Source organism: Rhincodon typus, chromosome 5 (assembly GCF_021869965.1).
Source record: "Rhincodon typus isolate 14 chromosome 5, sRhiTyp1.1, whole genome shotgun sequence".
NCBI classification, from domain to species: domain Eukaryota; kingdom Metazoa; phylum Chordata; class Chondrichthyes; order Orectolobiformes; family Rhincodontidae; genus Rhincodon; species Rhincodon typus.
The window spans coordinates 57,117,875-57,134,852 of NC_063336.1; the positions used below are offsets into that span (position 1 = coordinate 57,117,875).

Below are 16,978 nucleotides of genomic sequence, written 5' to 3' on the forward strand. Positions count from 1 at the left end.
ACGTGTGTGTGTGTGTGAGAGAGTGTGTACGTGTGTGTGTGTGTGAGAGAGAGAGTGTGTGTGTGTGTGTCTTGGACAGTGCATAACATAACAACATGCATGACGTTAATCCTGTGTTATGGTCTGCTATACCTCAAGTGTCTTTAGGTAATTTAAAGGCTGCAGCTAACAAGGTGACAAAATATTTTTTGACATTAGCCATTCACTAAGGTCCCAAATGCCCAGTAATCCTTGACATGCTAGGAGCTTCAGCAAGTTAAAGTGTAAAAGTTTTCTGCTAAAAGCTCCAGATGAATAATTAACCTATGGCTTAGATCACAAGATTCTGCTACGAGTGAGATTCAATAAAATTCATTAATCTTAGAATTGTTTTTAATCACATTCTCAAAAATTGGAAACCCAATTTCTAGGCTTCTGTGTGAGCTCCATTTTCTTCAAACCAACAATCCAGTCCTGAAAATTTCTTGTGTCTCTGTTTTTTAAAATAGTTTGTTTTGCTGCATTGTTCGCTCCCTTTTTCTTATTGTTTCCTGTCACCACCTTCGCTAAAACTTGCCTCTTTCTTAAAAAATACCAGTACTTTACTTTATTTTCCCAAAGTTAATCCATTTTTGGGGTAATTGTCTTGGTTTTGCTGCAGTTGCCCCTCAATGTTTACCCATTTAAAAATGCATGTTTTATACTGTGTTCATCATTAAGATTACTCTGATTTTTTATCTTGTTTGTCAGTAACCATATTGTACCTGCATACCCACCTGGCCTTCACTGAAATTCTTTATGTGATGGTATTGCCTATTTTTAAAAGTCCTCTTGGAATTTGTATTTTTCATCTTCTTTGACATCCACTTTAAATGCAATACTGTTACTGTGCTTTTCTTTTCCAGGAGCAACATTGAGTTATGCTTTTAGTTCCTTTTTCCATTGTAAAGGTATTAAGTCTGTTGTCAATATAACGTATTTGTATTTTCAAAAAGCCTTTGTTAAGTTAATTTAATACAGACTCATGACTAAGATCAGAACATAGAGGGTAAGGAAACATGTTGCATCAGTATAATTCTGCATCCAATTTCTGCACTAGTACATAATAGGACCATGAGAGCAAACACCCATAAAAGGCAGCAAGTCACTTACAGGAATAAGAATGACAGACCCATAAACAAAAACATCACACTGGAGCAAAAGAGGCTGCATACATTATCCGCACGATTCTCCTGAATTAAGTCAGACCAGATAGAATATTTTATGCTGCTACAGTAACAGGAATAACAATTTCTGTAGTGAAGCATTCAAAAGTATCACGATGGGTGTTGCAAAGTGTAGGATAAAAATGACGAGAATTTCTGACACTGACTGCGTCATGATAGGCACAGGTTTCAGAAAAAGCCAGAATCAAATGATTAAATGTTCCAGGTCAGGGTTTAGAATTGGAGACGCTGGCAGAAGTAGGATGTGGCAAGGTCATTTCAGAACCATTCATTGTGGACCTGGTGCGCACAAATAATGTTGCTATGAGACATCATGTAAATAAGCAATATAAATGTCAAGGACAGAACCATGGGGAATGTCAAACATGACTGTGAAAGTACAGAAATTGAAGCCAGTGCAGCAACTGCTGATTAATTGAGGACTGATTGGAATGAATTCAAGATAAAGCTCTGCTGCAGAAGTAGTCTACTATTGGAAAGGAGACTGAGCTTAATGAATGTATCAAAACTCAAGGAAAATGATAATCCAAAGATGTTCCTGATCACTTTGACTATTCTCAGTACAATATACACAATGGAACTCAAACAAAATTACAAAATGGATTTGACCTTAAAGTGGTACAACAGGTAAGAGCTACAATGACAGTAACAAATTCAATGAAAGCAGACTTGCAGGGATCATTACAGTTGATGGAAGGCAACAGTAAGATTTTTTTAAAATGGTGTTTTCAACAGTTTTGTGATAGTTGGAAGCAATGTCAATTGTCACAACTGTGAGGTTTAACAGACAGTTATGTTCTGGAACTGTCTTTCATTCGGGCCAAAATGAAGGGAGACTTGTGTGCTGTTCAGAAGTTTTCCTGGCAACAGAACTGGGTGACGTGGCTGTTAAATATTAAAGAGATTACCTAGTTATTTTGCTGGAAAGGCAGTGTAAGTTGTTATGGTATAAACCGTGACATTCATATATATATGTATTTAATATCATTTATTGTAAGCTTTGTTTTGTTTCCTTTTGAGTGAATAACATGCGGGTTCTTTTGTGCTTGAATTTATTAATTAACTTGTAATAGTATTGAAGCCACGGTGATTCCTTTTAAAACAGGTTTTTGAAGCTTAGCTTTAGAACCAATGGGTTTTTGCACACCCCAATGTTTTTTTTTGTTTTTTTTTTTTAAAAACTTACCTTAGACTGTTTTGTCATCCAGCAAAATAAATAATATGGCCTCAAAATTAGTTAGAGATTTCTGGAGCTCGTTATTTAAGGGGCACCCTCAGCTTAAAGAGAGTTTTCTCCTAATTTTATTTTTAAGTTTTGAGCAGTCCTGAGAAGTCCTTGGATAAAGTTGGCTGTACATACCAGTGATTCTGAGAAGGAGTTATTGCCTTGGAATAAAGAGTTAGTGTTAGTCCCAGAGCTGAAGTGTTGGGATAAAACCCTGAAGAGGCGAGTATATTAATGATCATGTTTCTAATAGCTCCAGTATCTGCAGCTCTAATCCATCAATTAAAGTCACTCATGACATAAATCTATCAAGGTGCTAGAGGCAGGAACACTGGTGTGCATACTGTATGATTGATGTTTTTGGATAATAAACAAGGAGTGTTTTTAGGGACTGTACCAGGGGTGTGTTTTTGGTAACGTACAAAAGCTGTTGCTTTTTCTTTTCAATCTATAAAGGAGTGTTGTGGGATTAAGAGGATTATACTTCTGCTGTGCGCCTTAAAAAATCATTGAAGTTGTTTTACAAGTAGATAGTTGGAATTAGCAGTAAATAATTCCCCAGATTCACTAGCATTCTGAGAGAAGAAGGAAAGAAACATGAATTGCTAACGCATAACTCTAGAACTTAAACTCTACCCATCTTAAAATTCCCATAAACATACACATACACGTACACAAAGAGACAAAACAAGGCACAAGTATTATCGGTAGTGAAGGGCAAAAAAAAAGTCAGAGTAGCATCGAGAAGCACAGTTCTAGCATCAGTCTGGATCACAGACATCGATGAGTTTTTATTCAGCCTTCTTTGAACTCCTTCTGATTCTTTGCAAATAACATGAGGTTGTGGATTCACAATTGTCAGTTTTTGAGTTACCAGTTCAGGATTCACCATTTTAATTTCTCTGAAGGTGTCTTATTTCCCTTTTCTCTTACAATAACAATTTTGATGGAGAACAACTTGTGCAGAAGGACAGTACCAAGCTACTAGGGTTTTTCTTTCTCTGCACAGAAGGAAGGGAGAAAGAGATGGGTGCTTTCTTTTCGCAGGCTGGATGTTTATACTATAATCACCTTCCCAAGAAGGTGGTTGTTATTCAGCTGAGCCTTCCTGAGACCACAACAACTGTCTCAAAGGAGCTGAGAATGTCAGTTATAACCAATCATGCTTGAAGTTAGAGATTTATTTTCAAAATATAAGTGCATTGAGGTCTCAAAGATAGCTAAGTATTTCTACCTGGATACAAGGCCTATGTGACTTAGGTTTCTATGGAGATGTGTTTTGAGAGGGCTAGGGTTTCTATGGCATATCTGAAACTCTCTGACAGGCAGTCTGCCAGGATGCTTGATAGGGCTGCCCATGATGGGTACCAAAATGGCCATCGGCCGCCCATGGTTAATGCAGAACATGGCAGACAGTAGTTAAAGCATGCAGGAAAATATTTGCTTAACACAGTCTCTGCAAGTAAAGCAACAGTAACTCTGTATAAACAAGGTTACTTAAATGAGATGGAATGTGCAGCTGCAATTGCTTATATAGATAAGAACATTTCACGCTAATTAATTGTTTCTCGAATTATTTATCTGATACAACATTAAGAGTAGGTTTTAGTTAAGATTCCTCAGATAATCATAGACATAGATTCAAAATTAGTTATAGATCCACATATATACAAAAAAAGTTACTGAAAGCGTTAGAGGAAGAGATTTAAATCGGTTTCAGCCCCCCCTTATCATTACAGGGAGGAATGAATAGAGATTAGCAGACATTGGAACATGATTGAATGAACACATTAAGATACAACTTGTTAGCTGAAGAATTCAAGCATTAGGTGTAACCACATAGCTTTGTTGGAACTGATCAAAAGTCAATATTCTTTGTATTCCCTGTAATGAGAAATTTAGAACATTCCTGAAATGATAGGCAAGTATCCATGTAATTGGCAATTAATGCAGTGCAGCTGGCAAATTTTACTTGAATACAGTATCCATTGTGAAAAGCCTCAAGAAGGGAGATAGAGAGTCTGGAAAATAGCATGAAGGACCAGGGGTGGACCAGAAGCCTGTCCATCCCTTTTTCATCTTGCTGAAGCAAAATGTATAAGATGCTGTACCAGGGAGCAATTACAGAGGGATAACTCGGCTCCGATGACCAATTGTAATCAAGGGGGCGTGTGCATGCCAAGTTTAAACTGTACAAGTTAAAACACTCTGAAACTTTTTGTGTGCCTTTTTTCTGTGCTGTAACTGACAGGTAATTGCAATCAAGGTCACCTGAATCCGCACTGCAACTCAGACTGTCATTGAAAATATGAGATCTAACAATGCCCGCACTCAGATTGAAAAGTCCAAATTCGTAGCTGTTTGAAATAAGGCTGGAAGATTTGTTCAGCTTGTACCAGAAATGGAATCACTAGGTTAAAGAAACTCTTACCATGAAAGGCAGTTCTGGAATTAAAAGGTACAAGGCTGGGAAAGGAATGGTACCCTTGGAAGATGAGCAACACTTTGGACTGTACCTGGGAAAATCAAATTACTACTTAAGAAACAGTATAAAGAATACCTGTGCAATGTGTTTTTAGTGGTGTTAAAAATAGATGAAAGTTTGATATGTATTTTAAAATACAAGTTAGCCACAAAAATATTATTTAGTCAATACTATTTTATTAAAGTACAAGTCTTAGAATTTGAAACCTTGTTGTGTGTCTCCAGCTATTTTTTGAAAGTTTGAATTACTTTTATAATAATATCATTAATCTCTAGGGGTATCTTAACATGATAGAAAAATAACTACTCATTATGTCTTATAGACTTGAGAGAGCATAGGTGTGTGTCATCAAGTTGAATTTTACAGGGGCTAGATGTAGAAGAGTTGAATCAGACAGAAGAGACAATACAAGAGGAAGAAGGTAGCAAATACTGTCAATGCTGGAGATAAGAAAACCAATGAACTTGCCAGTGTGGTCAATAAACATGCACACACATCATTCCATATGAAATGAAAGGAAACTCCAAAATAAGTAGAAGAATTTGTCTAACCTTTTGCAAAACTCTTGGAGGCAACACACGTTCTGATGGCCCCCCAATCAGATTCATGCGGACAAGGATATGATTCCTCTCTACCGAGAGGCCATCAATTATGAAATCTCTGAAACAGACAGTACTATAATTACTTCTGGAAAAAAAGTTACGTTTTAAAACATGTAATAATCAAGTAATACACCAAGGATATTATGACTTCCTTACCCTGGATTTTCTAAGCTTTCTCTAACATTTTCTTTCTGTGCATTCAAGAGAATTTCTGATACGCGATACTGGGATTCTAAAAGTAAAAGAATATCCAGGTTGCAGCACATAACAGTCAGTAACCTAGGAACACAAATATAGAAATCGATCAGTAATAACCAGGAAAGAGTTTGCTTATTTAATACAAATGCATTATCAATGGATTGGTTAAAACTCTGTACAGATGAAGAAAAAAATTAGATGAAAAAAAAAAAATCGCACAATGAAGAGCTTTGCGAAGTGAAGGGCACTGTGACTGTTTAGTTATCTCCATAATTTGTTTGTTCATGAGAAACTCGCCTTTGCACTGAAATTTTCAAAATGTGCTTGCAATATCATTAATTAGGAATGCCAAATTATTCAATTTACCTTGCGGTAAATTAGATAAAATAAAACCCTCCACTGATATCATTACGCTGATATCATTATGCAACTAGGTTTCAAACAAATGGTTCTTTTCATGAACATACTGTATCAGTGTAACAAAAATGAATTGTTAGATGATTCTTTTCACAGTTAAAAACACAACACAGGGATTATATCCGTTATATCCTTAAGTGCCAGAAGTTCTAGTGAGATTCTTGTTAAGGTTACAAAAAAGATCAAAATAGAAATAATCAAGCCTGACAGGGCATTTGAAAGATTAATGACTGCTTTAAAATATTCATGTTTGTCTTTGGCCTGTGTGTTACAAAATTTCTGTTGCAGAAAAGACTCTCACTCGGGTTTCCCATGCACCATTTGAATGATAGAACCAAAATTATCCTAATCTATTATCCTTAATTGGTTAAAAGAAAGAGACTGGAGGGAAGAAAAATCATTTACTGGGCACAGACGTTATCAAGAAGATGTGTAACATATCCCAAACGCACTATGATGTTGAACAAACTGGCCTTGGAAGCTTAACGGTAACCTGTGAAAAATCAAAGATGGGACTCAAAACTGAGGAAAAGTCACCACCATTATCTTACATTATGGCTTATTGCAAGTGAGAAGATAATGCATGGCTTGCGTGAAGGAGCACACAACACGACAAGTACAGAATTTATGAGGAACTGCTCCTTCAATCACAGATTCTGTCTTGCCTATCAGTAGTACTCTCCCTCCCACCTTTGCTGCTCCCTAACACAGAAAAATGAGGGAGGGCAGGACCATCTGATGAGAGGCATTTGAGTAGGTACTATGGCTGGTCCCACTGCACAGTGTAGGAGATTTTCAACTGTGCCACCTCCAGTTGTATTTAAAAGGAGGCTGGTGGAGAAGCTGAAAATAAAAGGAGAGAAGTGGTGGCCAGTAACCTAGTATGAAGGCCTGAAACAGAGCTAGAGGGAGATGCCGCTCAGCCTCATGCTAGCCCAGATCGAACTGCCATCTGTGTAAATGAGGGTCAGATTCTGGGTTGATATTTCACTATTCTGCATTACTAAAAGTTAGAGGAGTTAGCAGGATGATGTTTTGAAGGGAGATGAGAAACAAAGAGAATTTGCAGAAGCACTGGCTGATAAGAAGGTAGGGGTCCAGGTCTGGTGTCAGTAAAGAATCCAACAGTTAACAAAGGAGTCTGATCGAGCCCCATAAATCAGCTCCTGTCTGGCAAACATAAAGTTTCCTTAAACTAAAACTTCCTATAGCTAATTCCACACTAAATCTCTTTGAAATACAAATATTCAATTTTTTGTAAAGGAAAAAAATGGTATGGAAAGGCTAATATTTAGATGTAGCTTTGTGATCACATGGAGACATATTCTACCTGTGTTCTTACTGTTTTTGACTCAAAGATTAGTTATCTTCGTCCAGCTCTGTTTAAGATTAAAACATCTCACTAATATGTTTTTTAATATCTGTACAAAGAACCAAAAACTAATGTTTCTATGGTCCAGGCAATCTATGCCTCACGAAAGTACAGATGACCAGGTGAGGAAGTGCTCTTTGTAAAACAAAATTTGAGCATTAAGCATATGCAAACTGAGACATTCATTATCTGATGCTTTACATGGTCCTCCAGGACTATTTTGTGTGTATTCCCCCTACTTTGGAACTTAGTACCTTGGTGTGTTTGTTGTCATTCACTTTAAACAGAAATACTGAGAGGAAATAAACACAAAGAATGCTGGAGAAACTCAGTGGATCTGGCAGCATCTGTGGAGCCAGAAACAGAACCAATGTTTCGAATCCAGTATGACTCTTCTTCAAAACCTGATTTTGTCTTTATTGTACTGTTGGGAAAGGAGGTTGAAATTGGCAAAGAGTGGATAGTGCCAACTGCCTAGATATATTTTTAAAAGGGGCTGCAGACGCAGGACTAGTACCCAATAAGTTTAAAAAAAATCCACAGTTCTATTAGGTCATAAGGCTGCTCTTTCATTAGACAGACACAATTAGTGGTGGTTTAACCTGAAAGTTACCAAGCCTCAGGTGAGGAAAAAGATTGAACACAAGAAGAAAAAACAAAAATCAGTACAGCACCGGAATAGGCCTTTCGGCCCACCATGCCAGCACTGACACGATGCCTTTCTAAACATAAACCTTTCACTTTCACGTCGTCCATATCCCTCTAATTCCTGCCTATTTATGTATCTGTCAAGCTGTCTCTTAAACATTGCTATTGTATCTGCTTCTAGCACCTCATCTGGTAGCGCATTCCAGGCACTCGCTACCCTCAGTGTAAGAAGAATTTGCTTCTCACATCCCAATTAAATGTCCCCGCTTTTTCCTCAAATCTGTGTGTCCTAGTAATTGACATTTCTACCCTGGGAAAAAGATTCTGACTATCCATTCTATCCATGCCTCCCATAATTTTCATAGATTAGCATAGAATCCCTACAGTGTGGAAACAGGCCTTTCGGCACAACAAGTCCACACCAACCCTCAGAGCGCCCACCCAAACCCATCCCCCTAATCAACACATCCCTGAACACTGCATGCAATTTAGCATGGCCAATCCACCTTGCCTGCACATCTTTGGGCGGTGGGAGGAAACTGGAGCACCCAGAGGGAACCCACGCAGACACAGGGAGAATGTGCAAACTCCACACAGACAGTCGCCTGAGGGGCGAATTGAACCCAGGTCCCTGGTGCTGTAAGGCAGCAATGCTAACCACTGTGCCGCTAGAAAACATGGTAGCTCTGTCCACAGCAATCCAGAAACCTGTCGCTGTAATATATAGAGCGCCACTGTCCCTGCCAGATTTCGAACCGGGGACTTTTTGCGTGTTAGGGAAACGTGATAACCACTACACTACAGAAATGCGGTAAACTTTTGTAAACTTCTATCAGGTCACCCTCTCAGCCTCAAGTGAAAACAAACCAAGTTTGTCCAATCTCTCCTCATAGGTAATACTTTCCAAACCAGGCAACATCCTGGTAAACCTTTTCTGTACCCTCTCCACCTCCAAATCCTTATTTTCATGTGGCAACCAGAACTGCATGCAATATTCCAAGTGTGGCTGAACTAAAGTTTGACACAGTTGCAAAATGACTTGCCAATTTTTACACGACATGCCCCAATCGATGAAGGCAAACACGCCATATGCCTTATCCACTTATGCTGCAACTTTCAGGGAACTCTGGATGTGTATGCCTAGATCCCTCTGTATGTTAATCCTTCTAAGGGTCTGCCATTTACTGTATACTTCCTTTCTGCGCTAAATCTTCCAAAATGAGGACAGTCCTTCAATGTAACCTCAGCTAGAGAGGTAATTGAACCCACTCAACTGATGACACTCAAATCAGCCATCCAGCAAACTGAGTTAACTGAGCCCCTCCCAATAAGTGACCTCATGCCAGAGAGTTAGAATTTTCATTTCAGAAATGGAGTATGGAGGTCTATTTGTGATGATTAACAAAAACATTTTATTTATAACATTTGCAAGAAATTTAATACCAGATTTTAACTTTAAAGGTTTAATTATATATAATGCAGGCTTTGGTATTTGTGCCACCTTTTCCCTTAAAACAAAAACCCACAGACGCAGGAAGTAAAATGGTACAACATGACAGCATCACCTAATAAAAAGAGGTTAGTGAAATTGAAAAAGGAGCACTGGAAAATAGTAGTCCCAAACAAATCAATTGAAGAAACACAAAAGGGTGCTCAGAAACAAATGATTTTGACCTTTGAATTGGAATAAGGGTTGTTGCTCAGAAACAATGAAATTGGTTTGAAAAAGTAAGCAACTGGGCAGGGTTATGATAGATGGAGTTTATTAGAATGGCTGGAACACCCCTTTTCGTGAGAATTCTGAAAAGTGTGCCGTACCAAAATAAAGATTTAGAGAATATATTGTCAAATTTCATCCCCTCAGGAATTTCTGATGACTAAGACAGTGTGATGCAGTAACTGTTCGAATCAAATACAGCTACGGACAAATTACCCAAATACCTCGCAGCAAAGTATCTATCCTGCATGCTAATTCAACTTGCAAAGCCCTAACATGGGCCACCTGTCTTGAATAAGTCGTAATTTATTTTAACTAAACATTTACACAGTGAATAATTAGGGTCTGGAAAGTACTACATGAAGTGTGTTGTAGGCAGGTTCAATTGAGGCATTCAAGAGGGTGTTCAACAATTATTTGAAGAGAAACAATGTGCAGAGTTAAGCATAAAAGGCATGAGAGAGGCACCAAGTCATTCAGAGTAGCGGTGCAGATACAAGAGACTGATCAGCCTCCTTCTAAACTATAACAATTCTGTGACTTTATGATTAAGTAGCATATCATATACAAGCCAGAAGGACAAAACTAATGTGCATCTTTCGCGAGAAAGTTGACATTGGAAATGAATGAAATAACTTGGCAAAACTAGGGATCTCCAGTGTGAAAAAAGAAACAAAGTTCTGGTAATTTCCTTAATTTAAACATTGCTTACAATGACACACACACACACACACACACACCCCTTTGTTGTTAGTTCTCTTACCTAAGTTATTCAGGTGGTACAGAGGAAATAAAGCATTGCCAAGAGGAAGAAGAATACCTCTTCCAGGTTTTCAAGGATAATGGATATCCAAAGAATTGGGTCAGAAGATGCCTACACGAACAGCATCAGAAAGATACTTCAAGCCCCGACACAATCATCACACTACCCTATATCAGGAACACGTCAGAATTCACCACAAGACTCCTACGACCACTGGGCATCAGAATGGCACACAAGCCCATGTCAACCCTATGACAACTGCTCACCTGAACTAAGGACCCACTCCCCCGCCATGGACAGGACCAATGTCATCTACAAGATCCCCTGCAGAGACTGCGAGAAACACTACATCGGACAAACAGGAAGGAAACTAACAACAAGAGTACAGGAACACCAACTGGCTACAAAAAGACACGACCAATACTCACTCATTCTCAATGCACATGGACAAGGAGAACCACCACTTCGACTGGGACAACACCAAGATCCTGGGACAGACTAGGCAAAGACAGGCATGAGAATTCCTTGAAGCCTGGCACTCTATGAAGCATGCTATTAATAAACACATTGAACTCAACCCCATATACATTTCACTACGAAGGAAAACCAGAAGTGAGGCAATCCATCTCAACGGACCCCAGAGTTTAAAAACCAGGCAGGAAAACACACCGATGCTTCAACGGAGGCTGCACTAAGGATGTTACCAAGCATGGTAATGAAACGTCTACGAAACAAGAAACCAGCTCAGCAAGCCAACCAACCTCAACAAGCACACCACCCTCAACCCGAGCTACAAATCTACTTCAAAACCTTAAATAAAGCATTATTTATGATATAAAAATCAGCAAAAAAAGTCGCCTAAAGTAATGTTGACTGAAGCATTTCATATTGGAAAGCACACTAAACATAGTTTTAGACAGTAAGCTCAGTTTTGAAATTTACATGCGTTCATCATAAGATAAAAGATGGAAATAAATAAAAATTCACAAATTGTTGCTGAGTTAAAAATCCTTGAATAACTCCCCAACAGCCATGCTGCAATACCTACATAATACAGACTGGCCTGGTTTCAGCATATAACTCACTACCACCTTCTTAACAACCATTAGGCATAGGTAATAAAAGTGGAACTTCTCAGTTATGTCCACACTCCATAAACAACCAAAAAAAACTGATGTATTCTAAGGTGTATCTTTAATTTCATTATACATAATTCTCTAGGTGACAAGACTAAAGGTTGCAAACAAATGAACATGAAGCAGGAGCAAGCTATTCAGTCCTCTCGAGCCTGCTCCTCCGCTCAATCAGATCATGGTTGATTGGATTATGACCTCAATACAAACTTTCCCAACTAACCCCCCAATAACCATTCATCCACTTGCTTAACAAAAATGTATTCACCTCTGCTTTAAAAATATTCATAGACCCTACTTCTACCACTAGGAGGAAAGTTTCAAAGATTCATGACCCTCAGAAAAGAAAACACCTCATCAATTTTAAAGAGAGACCACGAGTTCTTGATTCTAGAGGAGGAAAATAAATCCTCTTGCATCGACCCAGTTAAGAGTCATCAGAATTCTATATCTTTCAATCATATTTCTTACTTTTTTTAAACTGCAGGTGACATCAGCCTAGACAGTCCAGTCCTCATAAGACAACACACCTATTCAAAGTATGAGCCTCATAAACCTCATGCTACACAAACCAAACAGGAATAAACATTTGAGCTCAAATGCCTGTGAGCGAAACTGAACATTATCTCATACCAAAGATGAATATGTTCACAACTGAGTGAAAGTAATGTTACGCCATTCTCTCCATAGTTCAGTCATTTATTCCTGAATTACAAGCAAACGTCCTATTCTCTGTCCGTGGTGTAGATATCTTTTATTAACCCGTTCAGACATGTTATGATACATGTCTGTGGCAGGTAGGACCTGAACCTGGATCATCTGCGCCAGTGACAAGGATACTAACACTGCACCAACAAGAGCTCTAAAATCTGAAACATTTACAATCGTAGTCAGCAGGATTAGAGCCAATGTGAGCAACATTAATGAATTTCAAATATGTCACCTTTGCCACTTGGCCACAACTGCAGGACTGGTCCCTGATGTATGCCATACTTGATCTTTGTGGGAGTTATACTGGGGATGCAACTATTAATTTCAGCACTCATTTGAAGCTAATAAGTGAGAAGTAATAACTAAGGATTCTTAACAATTAAAGAGCGATAAAGAAACTCCAAGAGCAATATTTTTTAAATATTTGAAATAAACAGAAATAGTTAGAAATCAAGTTCCTTTATGGAACAGGATTCCAGCTTACCTAACACCAAACATATGGGAATGTTCATAGTTGAACAGCGAGTGTATTTTAGCATTCGAATTCATAATTATCAGCCGGTCAATTACATCCTTTAAAATGAAGAATACATCACTTGTAAATATTGTAAAGATATCAATGACAAAAAATAATGACTTGGCTAGTAAGCTTGTTTAATATATTTTGTGGAAATGCACACATTCTTTCAAAAAGTCTACGTACATGAATCTATACACAAATGTGGAATATACAATCACATTTTCTGGATTTATTTGTAAAACTAATATTCCAACAGTAAAAACAGTATTAGGGTAATTGATATAGGCTGAAACATCCATTTGCAAGTCCTCAACAATGTACTTGATGTGCGCTGCACTGAAAGAACACTGACGTTCAGGTCACCATGTTTAAACATTGACATTCAACCATTCTACCGTTACTGAATCCCCCATTATCAACATCCTGAGGGCATCAACGAACAATGGAAACTTAACATCAATCTTCAAACAACGATTTTCAGCCAGAATTGCTGAGTGGATGATTTACCGCAGCTGCCTGCAGAGGTTCCCAGCATCACAGATGCCAGTGTCCAGCCAATTTGATCCACTCTATGTGTTATCAAGAAACAGCTGGAGGCAGTGGATATTACAAAGGCTGTGTGTCCTGACAAGATACCAGTAATAGTACAGAAGGGGAGGTCCATAACCTGGCATTCCTCTAACCAAGCTGTTTCACTGCAGTTACAACACTGACATCTACCCAACACTGTTGAAAATTGCCCTGGTTTCACCTGTACACAAAATGCATGCCAAATCTAACTTGGAAAATTATCAGACTATCAGTCTACTCTTGATTATCAGAAGGTATCCTCAACAGTGCTATTAAGCAGCTTGTTTAGCAAAACCTGCTCATCAACGCTCCATTTGTGACACTTATTGAACCCCCAGCTCCTGGTCTCAATACGGGGTGGCACGGCGGCACAGTGGTTAGTACTGCTGCCTCACAGCGCCAGGAACCCGGGTTCGATTCCAGCCTCGGGCGACTGTCTGTGAGGAGTTTGCACATTCTCCCTGTGTCTGCGTGGGTTTCCTCTGGGTGCTCCGGTTTCCTCCCACAGTCCAAAGATGTGCAGGCTAGGTGGATTGGCCATGCTAAATTGCCCATTGTAATCAGGGAGATGTAGATTAGGTGGGTTTATAGGGGGATGGGTCTGGGTGAGATGCTCTGAGGTTCGGTGTAGATTTGTTGGGCCGAAGGGCCTGTTTCCACACTGTAGGGATTCTATTCTACCCTATTCTATATAGCCTTAGTTCAAACATGGAAAAAGAGCTGAATTCCAGAGATTACAGTAAAATGACTCCCTTAACATCAAGGCTGAATTTGATCGAGGATGGCATCAAGGAGCCTTAGCAAAACTGCAGTCAAGGGAATTGGGGGAAGCAATATAGAAAAGAATGCAGAGGGAATGATAATTGGAATTTATCCCTGAACAGTGTGAGGTGATACACTTTTGAAGAAGTGCTTCTCTACAGATCCATGAAATGGCAGGACAGGTTAACAGGGCAGTTAAGGTGGCATACAGGACACATGCCCTTATCAGCAGTGGCATAAATTGTAAGGGCAAGATGGTCATGTTAGAACTCAATAGGACTTTGGTTAGGTCACAGCTGGAGTATCACAGAATCCCTAGAATGTGGAAGCAAGCCATTCGGCTCATTGAGTCCACACCTACTCTCCGAAGAGTATCCCATCCAGACCCACCCCATCCCTTCAATCCTGCATTGCTCATGGCTAATCCACCTAGCCTACACATCCCTGAACACGATGGGCAATTTAGCACGGCCAATTCACCTAACTTGCACATCTTTTAGACTGAGAGGGGAAATGGGGGCACCCAGAGAAACTCACATAGACACAGAGAGAATGTGCAAACTACACACAGACAGTCACCCGAATTGAATCCAGGTCCCTAGCGCTGTGAGGTGGCAGTGCTAACCACTGAGCCACCATGCCGCCCCAAATACTGTGCATAGTTCTGGTCACGCACTTTAGGAAAGATGTAATTTGATTAGAAGGGGTGCAGGGTGTGGGCTGGGAAGGAGCATTTTAGCTATGAAGCGAGACTGGGTAAACTTGAGTTCTTTGTTTAGAGCAGAGAAAGCTGAGAGAAAGCCTGATTGAGGGGTGTAAGCTTACAAGGGGAATGGACACAGTGCAGAAAAAGCACCTTCTACCAGTTGTTGAAGGCTCGGTAGCAAGGATGCATAATTTTAAGGTGAAAGGCAGGAAGATTTCAAAGAGGTATCAGAAAAGAGGCTAGGAATCCTCAACTCTTGACTTCCAAATGTTGAGTGCAAATCCAACAGCGTTCAAGAATTTTGACATTATCTGGAACAAAGCTGCCCACTTGATTAGCACCACATCCACAAACATTCACTCCCTCTATCAACAATGCTCAGTAGCAGCAGTCTGGATCAACTACAGAAATTCACCAAGGCTGCTTAGGCAGCACCTTGAAAACCCACAACAACAATGACCAAGGACAATGGCTGCAGATATACAATAACAACATAGTCTCTTTGTTCCCCTCCAAGCCACTCACCATCCTGTCTTGGAAACGTATTGCTGTTCCTTCAGTGTCACTCTATCAAATCCTGAAACTCCCTCCTTAATAACATTATGGATATATGTAAAGCAAATGGAGGGCAGCAGTTCAAGAAGGCAGCTCACTACCATGGCAGTAAATGCTGGCCTCGCTCATTAAAGAATAAATGAAAAACTGGATTAGCCGTGCAAACTGTGGCTACAAGGGAAGGTCAGAGGCTAGGAATTCTCTTACAAGTAATATCACTCCTGACTCCTCCAAGTCTTTCTTACAAAGGACAAGATCAGGAGCGTGATGGGTTTAGTGCCAACAAAACTCAAAAAGATCAACACCATCCAGAATAAAGCTCTCCACATGAACAGCACTCTCCCGTTAAATATTAATTTCCCTCAGCACCAGTGAGTTGTGTACCATCTACAAGAAAGCATAACCACCCCTTCGTTGTGCATGCTAGAGCAGATTAGACACAGTGTGTTTCACATCAAGGGGCTCACATCGTGATTCTCACTACTCTCTCTATTCCTACAATAGACATCAGGAGTGTAATAGAATATTCTCCACCTCTCTGGAGAAATGTTGCTCCAACACCTCTCAGGATGCCTAACATGAATCAGGAAAAGACAACCACTTTAAGTAGTGCCCCATCCACAGACTTAAACATCCATTCCCTTCTACATTTTCAGTAAGTACTAGCCTCAGGATGCACTGCAGCAACAAGTATTTCTTCAGCAGCACTTCCTAAACTTGCAACCTCAGTCATCTGCTAGGACAAAGATTGCAGGTCCGCTCCAGGTTGTTGTGATGAAAGCTGTGTTATGTACATTGTATTGATGGGTGCGATTAGTTGAGTGAAATTGTGTTTCTGAAAACAAGCTTGGAAAGTGACTTGACAGTGAATACATCACTTCCAAGAAATAATGCAACTTTAGCCGAGTGCTTAGGAGACCTCCTGTAAATGTTAACGGATAACAGATAGAAAGTTGGATTTGTAACAAGCAGAGAAAACACATTCAGTAAATTAGTTTAGTTTTGCCTTCAGAGCAGAAGGTTTAACATTGTAATTCAGAAGCTAGAATAGCTTCTCCTAACAAGAGAATCAAGTCAATTCAGAGGAACCAGTCACCTCAGCAGAAGGCTCCTAGTCTGTGTAGTTTCCAAGCCAAGAGAGTTTGGAAGTAAATCTTCAACTTGTTAGAACTGAAATGTTTAGACCATCAGAATTATGAAAGGTTCATTCCAGCAGACTTCGAAAGGTATCATAAAACACAGGCTCAACAGCCCAAAGGAAAGAAAATGGAAAGTATCAGTTTAGTAAAGATTTAAAAAGCCAAAATAGGAGAGATATTTCTCTGGGGTTGAGACTGAAATGGATAGTGTTGGGAAACAAGTTGAAATTTTGTTTTAAGATCTGTTAAG

At 39.4% G+C, this 16,978-nt stretch overlaps 1 protein-coding gene across 3 annotated transcripts in view; it reads right to left on the minus strand.

Annotated features, from left to right (window-relative positions):
* Window positions 1-16,978, minus strand: part of tbc1d32 (TBC1 domain family, member 32) — a 244,798-nt gene that overhangs the window by 100,713 nt on the left and 127,107 nt on the right. For all 3 annotated transcript variants that reach the window (XM_048596587.1, XM_048596588.1, XM_048596589.1), the window contains 3 exons: window positions 12,961-13,049; window positions 5,674-5,796; window positions 5,467-5,575 (listed from right to left, as the gene is read on the minus strand). In XM_048596587.1, the coding sequence (XP_048452544.1) occupies window positions 5,467-5,575; window positions 5,674-5,796; window positions 12,961-13,049 (321 nt within the window). The remainder of the gene's footprint in view (window positions 1-5,466; window positions 5,576-5,673; window positions 5,797-12,960; window positions 13,050-16,978) is intronic.